At 42.3% G+C, this 16,589-nt stretch overlaps 1 protein-coding gene across 2 annotated transcripts in view; it reads left to right on the forward strand.

Moving 5' to 3' along the window:
• The window catches only part of LOC138747471 (collagen alpha-6(VI) chain-like), a 235,556-nt gene that overhangs the window by 202,183 nt on the left and 16,784 nt on the right, over positions 1-16,589 (forward strand). For both annotated transcript variants that reach the window (XM_069906720.1, XM_069906727.1), the window contains exons 34-35: positions 2,447-2,940; positions 16,459-16,558. In XM_069906720.1, the coding sequence (XP_069762821.1) occupies positions 2,447-2,940; positions 16,459-16,558 (594 nt within the window). The remainder of the gene's footprint in view (positions 1-2,446; positions 2,941-16,458; positions 16,559-16,589) is intronic.

Here is a 16,589-nt window from a genome sequence, read left to right on the forward strand (position 1 = left end):
GGGCACTGAAGACTGCAGAGGAGCAGATAGATCTGGGAATATGGTACATTACTTCTGAGGGTGGTGTCGCATGTCAAGTCAAATCAAGTCAAGTTGCCTTTATTAATTGTTCATCCCGTGGTCGCACAGTAAAGACGAGAGAGCATTTCTCCAGGACTACAGAGCATATTTACATAAATGTAAGTTAGAATGGAAATTAAACACATTAAAATATTAAGACATATAGAATAACAGTCCACAGTACCCTATCCCCTAAATGTCTAGGAGTTCAGGAGCCTGATGATTTGGAGGAAGAAACTGTTACCCAATCTGGACGTAAGGGCCCGAGTGCTACGGTTCCTCCTACCAGATGGCAGAAGGGAGAAGTCTTTATGTGAGGGATGTGTGGATCCCTTCACAATGTTTATTACCTTTCACCTGCATCGAGTGTTGTCACTGTCCTTCATGGTAGGAAAAGAGCCCCCAATGATCTTTTCCACTGACTTCACGATCCTCTGCAGGGTCTTGTGATCCGAAGAGGTACAGCTTCCAAACCAGGCGGGGATGCAGTTGTACAGGATGCTCTTGATACATCCTCTGTAGAATGTAGTGAGGATGGAGGGTGGAAGGATGGAGGGTGGGAGGATGGAGGGTGGGAGGATGGAGGGTGGGAGGATGGAGGGTGGGAGGATGGAGGGTGGGAGGATGGAGGGTGGGAGCAGGAAGTAGAGGACAGGGTTGTAAAGAAAGCTTTTGGCATTTTACCCTGTATAAATCAAAATAATGAGTACAGGAGTTGGGATGTTATGTTGAAGTTGTTTAAGACATTAGTGATGCTAAATTTGGAGAATTGTTTGCAGTTCTGGACACCTAACTACAGGAAGGGTATCAATAAGGTTGAAAGAGTGCAAAGAAGATTTACCAGGATGTTGCCGGATCTTCAGGGGTTGAGTTACAGGGAAAGATTAAACCGATTTAACAGGACTTTATTCCTTGGAGCGAAGAAGAATGAGGGGAGATTTGATGGAAGCTTACAAGATTATGAGAGGTATAGACAGAATGCATGCGAATAGGTTTTTTCCATTTAGATTGGAGGAGATAAATACAAGAAGTCATAGTTTTAAGCTGAAGGGGGAAAAGTATAAGGGGAACATTGTGGGAAGTTTTTCACTCAGAGGGTGGTGGGAGTGTGAAATGAGCTGCCATCTGATGTGGTGAGTGTGAGCTCGATCTTGAGTTTTAAGAATAAATTGGATAGATACATGGATGGGAAAGGCCTGGAAGGTTATGTAATGGGAGCAGGTCAATGGGACTAGCAGAGTGGTGGTCAGCACAGACTAGAAGGGTTGAATGGCCTTTTTTCTCTGCTGTAGTGTTCTATTTCCTGGGAAGTGAGATCTCAGGTGCAAGGCTATATGGGAGAACTCAGATTGTTCTCCTCAGAGCAAAGAGGGAAGAGATGAGATTTAATAGGGGTGTAGAAGATCATGATGGGCTTAGTGAGCACTAAAGAGAGAAGCTATTTGCATTGTTGAATGGTTCAAGAACCAGCAGGCACAGCCTTGAAGTCTGGGAAATACAAGGGACAGGAGGAACATTAGGTAAGACACATTTATGGTCTGAAATTCGCTTCCTGTAAGCAACCAGCATAGCCACTTGAGGGAAAGCAAATAATGCATGGTGGAGAGAACAGTGTGGGTGGGGCTGAATAGGGACAGCATTGACTCATTGGGCTGAGTGGTCACTTACTCATTGTCACATCATTTTATTTCACCAACAATTTCAAAGAGTGAGAGAGGGACCCCCCCCCCCTTCCCACTCCCCCACCACCCCAGCATCTTGGCTCATATAATTCTGGATCTGTTATATTTATTTATATGTAAGCAACATTTCCATTGGAAGAGCAGAATGGGGAAACCTTGGAAACACTCAGCAGGCCAGGCAGCATGCATGGAAAGAGAAAAAGAGTTGATGTTTCAGGTCAGGGACTTCCGTCCTGAATGGTCTGCGATGTGAAATGTCAACTCGAATTCTAGTGCTGCAGATGATGCTGAACCGGATCAGTGTTTCCAGTATTTCTCCCGATTGTTTTTAGATAAATAAATGTCAGAGTTCCAGCGTTTTCTTGGGAGCTTGTTAGAAGCCCCACAATACACTTCGGAAATATTTAACTTGCTTTAAAGGAGGCTATTGTGGTGTGACCACTGTATTGGATGTACTGTACAGGCTGGCCCACCCCCTGAAGCTGTTACTCCTCCCCTTGGAAATCTCCATAAAGGCTGTTGCACCCAAACCCCTCCCTCAGTACCTGCCTTGGAACCGGGCCAGCAACATGCGAGATGTGTTGCTGTCTTAAGGTGATTAAAGCCTATTAATCATGACTGTCTAATGTGGTTGATTGCGAGTGCTACAAACATGCAAGCTATTTATTTTTCTATCTTAATATAATGAGGTTCTCTCATTACAGGAAGCTTCGAGTGCCCCGTATACCCTTTGGACCTGGTGTTTGCATTGGACATGTCCGCAGATGTCACTCAGGGTATGTTTAACAGAATGAAGAAGATTGTGACTGATTTTGTGCAGGAACTTCAAATCACTGACAGCACTTGCCCGGTGGGAGCGCGTGTGGCAGTTCTTACCTACAACTCCGCCCCAAAGATGTTCATCCACTTCTTGGAATTCCGCAGAAAGCAGACCCTTCTCAAAGCCCTGCAGGACCTGGCTTATGAACGGTCAGGCCGCAGGCAAAATATTGGAGCAGCCATGAGGTTTGTGGCGAGAAATATTTTCAAGCATTCTCGAGGTGGCATTCTGATCAGAAAGGCAGCAGTATTCATCACCAGTGGCCCATCTCAAGAGACGTCCTCGATCATGACAGCAGCCCTGGAGTTCAGTGCTTTGGACATCACCCCAGTTGTCATTTCTTTTTCTGAAGTCCCTGAAATCCAACGTGCCTTCCAGGTAGGAGAAATATCTATCATATTTTACAAGCAATGTATTTACTGTTACTCTTCAAGTTTTTTTCTTCTCTGTTTTAAGGCATAATGCTTGCCTTTGTGATAGAAGTTACATGCTGTGGTTGGCCTCCAGGTCGAGGCAAATTGTGATCCAGTAGGGTGGCCGGTCCCTCATTTCTGCTGGACAAAGTGGTGACCCTCTGTCTCCCTTATGGTAGTCAAAGTTAAAGAATTTCATGTACATCACATTCTAAATGTAGTATTATGTGATAATAATGTAACCTTTGTAGCACTGCTAGGGGAAAAGCTGCTGAAATAAATGGTGTCCACACCAGGCAAGTGAACCAGTAGCCGCTCTTTTATTCAAACCACACACGTGTTACTTTTCAGGGGAGGCAAGAGGCTCATGGGAGTGATGTCATAATGTTGCTGTGAGGCCTGGCAATGCACTCCTGCAGCCTGGAACTTCTGCGCTTTGGGGGTGGGGAAGAGCCCCTGTGCCCTGCCACACTGGCTGTTCGCTATGACAATTTGGCCTGCCATGTGTGGGGTTGACCCGGCTGGCTGCACCTTTGCCTTTACCTTTAACAGAGCAGACCAACAATGAGGAAGGCAATACTGGCATGGACCGCCTTTGCTCGGTTAAAAGAACATTCATTCATGAGAAACTCCTTTTCCTTTCAACAGTTTGCAGAATCCTAGCACAGTGCTGGCTGGGTCAAGTTCTTGATCATTTGTTCCAAGATGCAGTGGTACAGGCTGTTTTGTGAGCAGTTCAGTGGACATCTCGTACATAGCACAACAAAGAAAACACAGCACAAATGTGCTTAGAGAAATCAGTTGTTACGGAGCCAAGGCAACATAATTATGTTTTTATAATTTTACGATTTTGGAGTTTGACAACGGTGGAGAAGAAACTGTCCTCGAATCCGATGCAGAGATCTCCAAACTCTTCTTCCTGATGGGGGTGTGGATTCCGGGTCTGCAGGGTGCTCACATGAAATGACTGACTTCAACTACAGTCTTGGTTGGACCATTCTTTAATCTGCAGATTGGGTTACTTTCATTCACTGTCTCTACTGAAATGCCATTCAGGAGTCAGTGACAAAAATCTCCCCTGAACAGCTAGAATACATTCTCTTTTATCTTGATCTGTAGCAAACTGAATAATGTTACACCAATCAGAAAAGATCACATCTTTTAATATCCATGTGATAGTACAGATCTATCACGAATGTATATAGTGTATATAGTTACAGTATCTAGAATGTGCTGACAGCGATTGGCTGAGAGCTTAGCCATGCCTACTGTCTGGGCCTTAAAGAGTTGTGTCCCTAGCCAGGTCGGATCATTCCGGACTGGTCGGCCACCTGTGAAGAGCTCCTGTCTTTTGCTAATAAAAGCCTTGGTTAGGATCAACAAGTCTTTGATTCTTTCGACGAGCTCTACAATCCATTAGTTAGTTTCTCGCATATACAAAGTACCTCTTAGTATTCTTACTGTATAATATTTTACCAATCATAAGACCACAGCTTATCAATACCAAGTAGCTAGTTTCTCACATATGCAACATCTCAGGGTGCTAATCGGTGCAGGTGCAGATCAACAAATGCTCTATTGTTCTCTCAGACGCTGCTGCGATCTTCATTGATCTGACATATTCTGTGTGTCAGCTTTTTGCTAATTTATTTCTTCTCCTGTTTTCCCATCAATGTTGCAAAGCCCGACTACACTATACTAGCCCCTAGCTCTACCTACAGTTTAGTCAACTTCCTCAGGGGATTAGCGGGCAAGGGGTGGCGGGGAGTGAAGAGAATGTGGCCAGGGTGGGATGAGTCTTGTCATGTGCTGGCTGCACTTCCATGGCAGGGGGGGGGTGTTGAAGGAGGGTGTGTATCATGGACTGAGCCACATTCACAACCATCTGCAATTTGATATGACCTTGGGCAGAGTGGTTTCCATGCCATGCGGTGATGCACCTTGATAGGGAGCTTGCACTGGTACACCTACAGACATTGTTGATGACAGGCTTCTCGTTAGAGGCACTGGTGTGATATCTTGGCCATTGCATCGATGTGGATGGACCAGGATAAGTCACTAGCGATGTTATTCACTGTGATCTCCACTGTTGACATGGACCAGACAGTGAGCCCTGCCTCTCCTCCAGAAGTCTATCATATAATCATGTATAACAATTACTGCACAGAAACAGGCCAATTTGGCCCTTCTATTCCATGCTGAACACCTTCTCCCACCTGTTCCCATTGACCCGCATCAATCCCATAACCTTCCATACCTCTCTTGTGTTAGCTATCCAACTTTTCCTTAAATATCAAAATCGAGCCAACACTTTAGCTGGAAGTTCATTCCACACTCCCATCACCCTCTCAGTGAAGAAATTCTCCCTCATGTTTCCCCTATTCGTTTCCCTCTTCATTCTCAATCCATGCCTCTTCTTTGAATCTCCCCCTCTCTCAAAGGAAAAAAACATGTCCACATTTAAAATACCTCTATCTAATCTCAATCTTCTACGCTCCAGAGAATAAAGTCCCAGCCTACTCAACCTTTCCCTGTAACTCAAACCCTGAAATCCTGGCAGCATTCTTGTAAACCTTCTCTGCACTCTCTCTATTCTGTTGATATCCTTCCTGTAATTTGGTGTCAAAAACTGCACACAATATTACACATTTAGCCCGACCAATGCCCCATACAACTTCAACATGAAATCCCAACTCCTGTGTTCATTACTCTTATTTATGAAGGCCAATATGCCAAAAGCTTCTTCACCACCCTAACTACATGTGACTCCACTTTCACGGAACTATGTACCAGAATTTTTAAATCCCTTTCTTCTACTGCACTCCTCAATTGTTTACCATTTAACATTGCATGCTGATTATTCCTACCAAAATGTAGGACCTCACATCTATCAGTATTAAACCCCATCTGCCTTCTTTCTGCCATCTTTCCTAACTGGCCTATATCCCACTGCAAGCTTTGAAAACCTTCCTTACTGTCCACAACACCACTAATCTTAGAATCATCTGCATACTTACTAATCCAATTTCCCATTCTATCATCCAGATCATTAATATATATGACAAACAACAATGGACCCAGTACCAATCCCTGAGGTAGATTCACTAGTCACCAGCCTCCAATCTGGCATCTCCCATCCAACCTTTATTGAATTCATTTCACTACTTCAATATTAATACCTAATGATTGAATCTTCCTAACTAACCTTTATGTGGAACCTTGTCAAAGGCCTTACTAAAGTCCATATAAACAATAACCACAGCCTTCCCCTCATCAACCTTCTTCGTAACTGATAGGCTCTATCATGACTCCAAAGCCGTAGTGTGAGGCTTGTAGCTGGCCTGATTCCAAGTGATCGACTGAGGACAGGGAGAGGGATGTCAACCTTTATTCCAGGAAGTGAGTCACTAGTGGGGGACAGGCCATTTTTCAGTCACATATTCACATATTAGTATCCCCACAGTAACCTCCTCTAAAAGTTCTACAAGATTTGTTAAACATGATCTACCACGCACAAAACCATGTTGACTATTTCTAATCAGTCACTGTCTATCCAAATCATTGTATATTCCATCTCGAAGAACATTCTCCATTAATTTACCCACCACTGATGTCAGACTCACAGGCCTATAATTACCTGGTTTACTTTTATAGCCTTTTTTAAACAGTGAAACAACATAAGCTTCCCTCCAATCCTCTGGCACCTCCCCCATGGCTAATAACATTTTAAATATTTCTGTCAGAGCCCTCACTATTTCAACACTAACCTCCCTCAGGGTTCTAGGGAATATCTTGTCAGGACCTGGAGATTTAGCCACCTTTATTCTCTTTAAAATAGCCAGAACTACCTCCTTATTAATCTGTACATTTTCCACGACCTCATTACGAGTATTCCTTACTTCACCTGACCCAGTTTTCCTTTCCTTAGTGAATATAGAAAAAAAAAATTCAAATTTAACCCATCCCTTCTGACTCCTCTGATCCTCAAAGGGCCCCAATTTATCCCTCACTATTCTTTATATGTACCTGTAGAAACCCTTTGGATTTATTTTCACCGTGCCTGATAAAGCAGCCTCATATCTGCTTTTAGACTTCTAGTTTCTTGCTTTAGATTTTTTTGCACATTTTATATTCCTCAAACACCCCATTTATTCACTGCTGTCTATACCTATTGTACACATCCCATTTTGTCTGAACAAAATTCCCAATATCCCTTGAAAACCAAGGCTTTCTATATTTTATAACCTTCCCTTTAATCCACACAAGGACAGACCAACTCTGTACACTCAGACTTTCCCCTTTGAATATCCTCCATTTATCTGTTACATCCTTCTGAGAAAATAAATCATCCCTACCCACACCTTCTAAATCCTTTCACATCACCTCGAAATTAGCCTTGTTCCAATCAAAAATCTCAACCTTGGATCCATCCCTATCCTTCTCCATAATTCATGTAAAATTAATAATATTATTGATCACTAAACCCAAAGTGTTCCCCAACACAAACCTTTGTCACCTGACCTATCTCTTTGGTCTTGCTGACATTAATGGAGAGATTGGCAGGAACTAGTGAGAGTAAATTGGAAATAGATGTTGAAAGGTGAAAGCACAGAAGTAATGTCGAGGAAGTTTAGGGGCCACCTGTGCAGGGTTCAAGATAACTTTATCCCATTAGCTGACGAAACAGTTTAGGTAACTAGTCAAGAGGAAGGAGGAACCATACATTAGATATCGAAAACGGGAAACAGGAAGGGCTCATAAGAAGTAGATGGTAGCCAGGAAGGATCTTAAGAAAGGACTTAGGAGAACTTAAAGTGGGCACGAAAAGGCCTTGGCATGTAGGATTAAAGAGAGCCCAAAAGTGTTCTGTACATATATGAAGAACAGAAAGATGTCAAGAATGAAGATGGGGCCACTAAAGGATAAAGGAGGCAACTTGTGCTTGAAAGGGAAGAGTTTGGGAGGTCCTGAATGAATACATTGCATCAGTATTCACAAGAGAAAAGTACCTTGATCACAGTTAGGGTTGAAATTGAACAGGCCTGTGCTGGACAACATGGAGATTAAGGAAGTGGAAGTGTTGGATTTTCTTAAAACATGTCCCTGGAGCTGCAGATGATATATCCCAGGATTCTATGGGAAGTGAGAGAAGAGAGGTTTGGTGCAGCCGTCGGATGTGGTTTAAACTAATTTGGCAGGGGGATGGGAACCTGTATGATAGGGCAAAGGATAGGAAAGATAAAATTGGAAAAGTTGGGTTAGGCAGCGAAAGTAAAAAATCAGAAAGAGCAAGGAGGGTGAAAAGAGCAAATCTGAAGGCTTTATATCTTAATGCAAGAAGCATTTGGAACAAGGTAGATGAATTGGGTGTGGAAATTGAGATAAACAAATACGATTTGATTGGGATTACAGAAACATGGCTGCAAGGTGGGCAAGCCTGGGAACTTAACATCCTGGGGTATACAATATTTAGGAGGGATCGGCAAGAAAGAAAAAGGGGTGGGGTAGCTTTGATGGTGAGAGAAGGGACCGACACAATTGACAGGAAGGATATTAACTCGGAAGACGCAGAATCTATATGGATAGAACTGAGGAATAGCAAAGGGCGGAAAATGTTAGTGGGGGTGGTATATAGGCCTCCAAATAGTAATGTAGAGGTGAGAGAAGGCATAAAAAGAGAAATTAGAGAAGCGTGCAATAAGAAAACAGCTGTCATCATGGGAGACTTTAATTTACATATAGATTGGACTAGCCAAATTAGTAAAAATATTGAGGAGGAAGAATTCCTTGAATGTTGACGGGACGGTTATCTAGACGAATATATCGAGGAACCAAGTCAGGAGCAGGCCATTTTAGACTGGGTATTATGTAATGAAAAGGGGATAATCAGCAATCTTGTGGAGGAGGCCCTTTGGATGGGAACAATCACAATATGATCGAATTCTCACTCGACATGGAGAGTGAAGAAATTAAAACCAAAACTAAGGTCCCAAATTTAAATAAAGAGAATTATGATGGTATGAGACGGGAGTTGAGTAAGATTGATTGGGTGGTGTTTATGGGGGGTTGACGGTGGATAGACAATGGAAAGCATTCAAAGATCTAATGGAAGAATTGCAGAAATCGTTTATACCGGTTTGGCATAAAAATAAACCAAAAAAGGTGACTCAACCATGGATAACAAGGGAAATTAGGGACAGCATTAGGTCCAAAGAGAGAGCATATCAATTGGACAAAAAAAGTACCAAATCTGAAGACTGGGAACAGTTCAAGATGCACCAAAGGAGGACAAAGGGATTAATCAAGAGGGCAAAAATAAACATAAAAAACAACTTCAAAAGCTTTTATAGATATGTCAAGAGGAAAAGATTGGTGAAATCAAGAGTAGGTCCCTTGCAGTCAGAATCAGGGAAATATATAATGGGGAATAATGAAATGGCAGACCAATTAAATTCTTACTTTAGTTCTGTTTTCACAAGAGAGGATACAAATAACCTCCCAAGTATGTTGGGAAACATAGAGACTAATGCAAGGGAGGAGCTGAAAAAAATCAGTATCTCTAAGGACATGGTCTTGGGGAAATTGAAGGGATCGAAGGCCGATAAATCCCAAGGGCCTGATAATCTACATCCTAGGGTACTTAAAGAAGTGGCCATTCAGATAGCAGATGCTTTAAGAATTATTTTCCAGAACTCGGTAGACTCAGGATCAGTACCCATGGATTGGAGGGTAGCTAATGTTACCCCACTATTTAAAAAGAGGGTGGGGGGGGGGTAGAGAAAAAGCAGGGAATTATAGGCTGATGAGCCTTACTTCAGTAGTGGGCAAAATGATGGAATCCATTATTAAGGATGTAATAGTGGAGCATATGACTAGCAGAGAAGGGATTGGACAGAGTCAACATGGATTTACAAAAGGTAAATCGGTTTGACAAATCTATTGGAATTATTTGAGATGGTGACAGGTAAAATAGAAGGGGGAGAGCCAGTGGATGTGGTGTACCTGGATTTCCAAAAGGGCTTCGATAAGGTTCCACATAAACGACTGGCATGCAAAATCAAGCCTCATGGGATTGGGGGCAAGGTATTGATGTGGATTGAGAACTGGCTGGCAGATAGAAGACAGAGAGTTGAGATAAACGGCTCATTTTCTGAGTGGCAGGCGGTGACCAGTGGGGTGCCACAGGGATCTGTACTGGGACCCGAGCTGTTCACAATTTACATTAATGATCTAGATGAGAGGATTGGATGTAATATCTCCAAATTTGCAGACAACACTAAGCTAGGAGGGGTTGTGTGCATTGAAGAGGGGGTCAGGAAGCTCCAGTGTGATTTGGATAAATTGGGAGACTGGGCAGATGCATGGCAAATGCACTACAATGTGGATAAATGTGAGGTTATCCACTTTGGTAATACAAACCGGAGGGCAGATTACTATTTGAATGGCAATAGATTGGGAGATGGGGAAGTGCAGAGAGACCTAGGGGTTCTTGTGCACCAGTCACTGAAGGCGAGCATGCAGGTACAGCAGGTGGTTAAAAAGGCAAATGGTATGTTGGCCTTCATATCAAGAGGGTTTGAGTATAGGAACAAGGATACCTTACTCCAGCTGTACAGGGCCTTGGTGAGACCCCACCTGGAGTATTGTGTGCAGTTTTGGTTGCCTTATCTGAGGAAGGATGTTTTTGCAATGGAGGGAGTGCAGAGGCGATTCACCAGGCTGATACCTGGAATGGCAGGAATGACTTATGAGGAAAGGTTGCACAATTTGGGATTGTACTCACTGGAGTTTAGAAAATTGAGAGGGGATCTCATAGAGACATATAAAATTCTGGCAGGACTGGACAGAATGAATGTGGGAGGGATGTTTCCAATGGTGGGGTAGTCCAGAACCCGGGGCCATGGTTCGAGGATAATAGGCAAACCATTTAGAACCGAGATGAGGAGGAATTTCTTTACCCAGTGGGTTGTGAATCTGTGGAATTCATTGCCACAGAGAGCAGTAAAGACAGGTTCATTGAATATATTTAAGAGGGAATTAGATATATTTCTTCAGTATAAGGGAATTAGGGGTTACGGAGAGAAGGCGGGGACGGGGGACTGAACTTTAAGATCAGTCATGATCTCATTGAATGGCGGAGCAGGCTTGAAGGGCTGAATGACCTACTCCTGCTAATATCTTCTATGTTTCTATGTTTCTATATTAAGAGGTAGCTGGATCAGTAGCTATGATCTTTTATTTATTTATTTTTGGCCACAGAGGTGGTGCTGAAGGATTGGAGAATGGCAAACATAGTCCCCTTGTTTAAAAAAGATAATAGGGAGAATCCTGGGAATTATAGACCAGTGAGTCTTCTGTCAGTGATGTGTAAACTAATGGAGAGGATACTTAAGGAGAGAATCTATGAGCATTTGGAGATGTACAGTCGACTCAGGGATAGTCAGCTTGGCTTTGTGAAGTGAAGGTCATGCCTCATGAGTCTAATTGAGTTTTTTGAGGAGGTAACAAAAGAAATTAATGAGGGTAGGGTGGTAGATGTGGGCTACATGGATTTAGCAAGGCATTTGACAAGGTCCCCCATGAGATACACATCCAGGAAGTCATAAGGCACAGTGGAACCTTGCCTGTGTGGGTAAAAAAAATTGGCTTGTAGGAAAAAAGCAGAGAGTAGTAGTGAAAGGAAAGTATTCTGTCTGGAGGTCAGTGACTAGTGGAGTACCACAAGGATCAGTTCTGGGACCCTGTTCTTTGTAATTTTTATAAATGATCTGGATGAAGAGGTGGAAGGATGGGTCAGTAAGTTTGTGGATGTCACAAAGGTTGGAGGAGTTGTGGATGGAGCTGAAGGTTGTCGAAGGTTACAAGAGGATAGAGACAGGATGCAGAGTTGGGCAGAAAAGTGGCAGAGAGATTTCAATCCACATAAATGAAATGCATTTTTGAAGGACAAACCAGAAAGCTGAGTACAGGGTTAATGGTTGGTTACTTAGGAATGTGGATTAACAAAGAGACTGTTCAAATCCATACATCACCACACTTTAAGTGTGGTGGATATTTAAGGAGGATTTATTAATAGGGGGTTTGAATGCAACTCTACAAATCTCTGGTGAGACCATACTTAGAGTGTTGTGTTCAGTTCTGGTCACCTCATTACAGGAAGGATGTGGAAGCTATGGAGAGGGGTGCAGAGGAGATTTACCAGGACGTTGCCTGGATTAGAAAACATGTCTTATGAGCCAAGTCAGCAGAGCTGGGACTTTTTTCTTTGGAGTATAGAGGATGAGAGGAGACTTGATAGAGGTCTACAAGATTATGAGATGTATAGACAGGGTGGGCAGCCTGTACCTCTTTCCCAAGGCAGGATCAGCAAACATTAAAGGATGTATGTACAAAGTGAAGGTAGGGAACTTTAGAGGAGGCATCAAGGGTGCATTTTTTACCCAGAGAGTTTTGGGTGCCTGAAATGCTTTGCCAAGTAGTGATGAAGGCTGAAACATTGGGGGCATTTAAGAGAGACAGACACAAGGATGAAAGAAAAATAAAGGGTTACAGGGAAGAGAGGGTTTAGTAAATTTTTAGGAAGGAGTATATGGGTCGGCACAACATTGAGGGCTGAAGGGCCTGTACTGTGCTGTATGGGTCTCAGACCTCTGCATCTACAGTCAAATGGTAAAGCTGAGAAAGTAATTCACATAGTTAAACAGCTGCTGTAGAAAACACAAAACAGTGTCTCAGATCCGTATCTAGCTCTGTTGAGTTCCTACATTTCACCACTTGAACATGGCACGTCAGCTGCTGAGCTCCAGAAGTAGACTATACATCAAACTTCCCTAAACTGCAGACCCGAACAAGAACAGGGATGTCACATGGAAGCAAAAGCATCTGCAAAGGAGACAAGAAACAAACTATGACAAGTCAGCAAGAAGCTTAGGGCCACTGGCACAGCACGACACATTGAAACTCACAGATTCCAACACCTGGGACTGTTCTGAAGGAAGTAAATCCAGGATTTACTGTCAGAACAAAGAATGGTTAAATATTAAGGAAGAATCAAAAGAGCCTACTGAAAACACAAGTGACTCTGCAAGAACAGGCAAATGCAAAAGATCCAGTCTCCACAGCAACACAAGCAGTGTGAGACAGTAGTTGTACAAAGTAAATGCCTTTGATGAAGGGCTCAAGCCCAAAACATCGGTTATGTACTTTTACCTTTGCTATATAAAGGACACAGTTTGACCTGTTGAGTTGCTCCAGCTTTGTGTTTTTACTTCAACCACGGTGTCTGCAGATTTCCGTGTTTTACTTCTAGCCAGTAATGAACCAGTGGAGCTGACACATGTACCTGTGTTGAGAAGATCCAAAGCACCTGACAGGTTGAATCTCTAAAAGAAAAACAAATGCACACTTAAAAAGTTTGTGCTGTTGATGTTTGTGTTTATATTTGCATTCAACTTAAAATTTAAATGAATAATGTATGACTGTGTAATGCTGTTGGGTTGAACATCTTAATGAAAGGGGATGTGATGATTGGGAGTTGGTGATCTTCCTGACCACTAGAGGGCATTGAAGATGGAATGTGCCACCTCAGGTTAGATGCTCAAGATAGATTTGTCCTATGAGGTCGTGAATTGATAATAAAATATAAGTAATACAAAAGAAGCCAAGTTTCTTTATCACAATAGAAGAAACATCACAAGACCAACAGGTAAAAGGTGTTAATTAGATATGGATGCAAGGACAGGAGAGGATTTGATTGGGTAAAGGTTTGACTCTGTGAATGAAGAGCTGGGGGAAAGGAGACAGAGGGAAAAAGGTAAAGAGAGAAACAGAGCTAGAGGAAAGAACACAGAGATGTAGATGGGATTGCTAACAGAAAGTGGAGAAATTGATGTGAATGCCATCTGGTTGGAGGGTGCCCAGGCAGATTATGGGGTGTTTTTCCTCCAATTTGTGGGTGGTTTCTGCCTGGCAGTGCACAGACCGTGGACAGATTTATGCTCTGACCAACATTTTTAATCCCTTGTCAAACTGTGTGTGTATAATATATACACACGTTGCAGACGAGCAGCGATGGAAAGTCACCACGGCAGTGTTATTTTTTTTTTCTTTTAAAACACCATATTTATTAATAATTACTAATAATATAACACATTAGTCAAAGTAAACCCAGCTATGTGTGAATGTATATGTGCACAGACATATGTGCTGTGTGTGTTTGTGTTTGGGATACACACATTACAGCTTAGGCACAATTCTGGAAATTCATTCTAAAGTTCAGTCAATTGTCAAAACCCAGACTTTTAAACTGATACACAGAAGTAATCACAAAGGAGGTTGGAGAGAATGAGTGACCAAAAAACTCACAAATCCTTGTCGAATTTCTTCCACAGAAATGTCCTTTCATGTGAACGTTTAACACAACTTCCCTTTTCCTTGCATAGGGGAAACAAAACACACGACTTCCATGATGCTTCCAAAACCCTGGTACCAGTCAATCAAAGTGGCCTTTCCTTTGGTCATAGTGAGGTTCAATAATTCCCGTGACAGGGAGGATCACCCATGTTGTCCATTATCACACAGAGTCAATCCTGCTCCGTGTTTGATGAGGTGGCCGCTGGTCAATGATGTGCTGTTTCTACAGTATTTCACACACAGGACTCTCTCACCACCTGTGTCCCTGGAAAAAAAATACCCCATGCCCTTTCTCCTCTCCAAAGTTACAAATTTGGGCACAGCCTGTACTAGTTGATGCCACCCAGTCTCTCCAAAGCTGTGAATGGTTGCAGCCTGTACTAGCCCTTAAAGTAACACTCACACTAAATGAAACGGGAGTTTTTCGGTTATTGGGTTTTTTCGGCAAACAGAACAGTAGCTTTAAGCAGCTCTGTAGGATCAGCAGAATTCTTGTATCAGTGGTTAAACAACAACAACAAAAAACAACGGCAGGCTTTTCGAACATGAAATAAGTAGTCTCACACTTACACCACTGTCCAGTTTTGCTAACAGCTTGACTTTCTGTTCTATAGACATAAACGCTTCCTCCTTTTCTTTTCACTGACACCCATAGTGCAATCTGCAGACTTCTTTCCCCTTTGCAACTAGATCTTTGTACAGTGCACGAGAGCTCTGTTATCAAAATGGTGCTAACAGTATGTCTGAGCTCCAAGTGGACAAGTCGGGTGATAAATTATTCCAACTTGTGAGTTCATGTCGGCGCCGCAAAAAAGTTCCATTAAGGGATCATTTTGGTCAACAGAACTGGGGATAAGGGGAAACGTACCGTATATACATATATATCGGTCATCAGATCGACTGTCAAGGTATTGCAGTGCTCGTGTTCAAGTGACCCTTTTTTTAATATTGTTTTAATTGTTCAATTTTATTAAACGTTATTGCTGTTAATCTCTTATTGTGCCTAAATTAAAAATTAAACTTTATCAGGTGTGTATGTATAGAATGAAACATAGTATATATAGGGTTCAGTACTATCCACAGTTTCAGGCATCCGCTGGGGGTCTTGGAGCATATCCCCCGCAGATAAGGGGAGACTACTGTTCAGTACTGTTCATACAAGTGTAAGTAAGTGTGTGTGTGTGTGTGTGTGTGTGTGTGTGGGGGTATGTGTGTGTGCACGCGCATGTGTGTACACACACACACATATATATGCACGTGTGTGTGTGTATGCACACAAATATGTACATTTATGTACACATGTATTTTTTTGTGTGTGTATATATGTGAAGGTTCGGGTCTGTGTGTACGTATATACATATATATATTCTTTACTTATTACTGAACAGGATCATGCCTGTGCATTCTTTAAATTCAATACTGGCAGATATCCATATGGATTTAGCTTTCAGTATCGAATTGGTTCAAGCCCACTAAAGATTTAAGAGCTGGTTCACACTTGGATCCATTCTGAGAATGCTGCAATGTCAAAAGTACCTGCTTGTGGGTGAAATGGTTATGTCATGTTGAGGTAAAATCTATTCCAGGTTATTATTTGGAAAATAAGAAGCATTCCCTTGTTACCTTGTACATAACCTCTTCCTTAACTAAAGCCAACATGATTATATGACCATTTATCTGAGCATTGCCTTGTATGTTCTCCGCTTCTCAGTGCGCAACACTTTAAATAGATTTCATCAGGGCCCAACAGATATTCAGATGTCTCGAATGGCACTATATGAATGCAATTATTTACTTTTACACAAGGACCCAATGCTTGACACCAGAGTGGCAATGCTGCTCTTGAAATGGCACCAGAATTCTCAAGGTATGGGCAAATAAATACAATAGTTAGGGAAGAAGGTTGAACCTCCCAGCAGTAACGTCTGAAATATGCCCTTGACCCTATTAGGATAGCCTATTGAATGGTCATATCTCCAGGCTGAGCTCCTTGGGTGTAATAGTCCTTTCACGTGCATTTAGAAATGTTAGTTTTTGAATTTGAATGTCTTTTCTTTACCCCCTGAAAAAGGTTGATGATACAAGAATGTTTCAAGTAGTCTTATTATCAAGACAGCAGCAAGAAGCTCGGGAGCAGTTACGCAGAATCCATTTATGCATGTTCTGTTTTGGTATGAATTTACCAGTATTCAGTTAACAGTA

Source organism: Narcine bancroftii, chromosome 1, assembly GCF_036971445.1.
Source record: "Narcine bancroftii isolate sNarBan1 chromosome 1, sNarBan1.hap1, whole genome shotgun sequence".
Taxonomy (NCBI): domain Eukaryota; kingdom Metazoa; phylum Chordata; class Chondrichthyes; order Torpediniformes; family Narcinidae; genus Narcine; species Narcine bancroftii.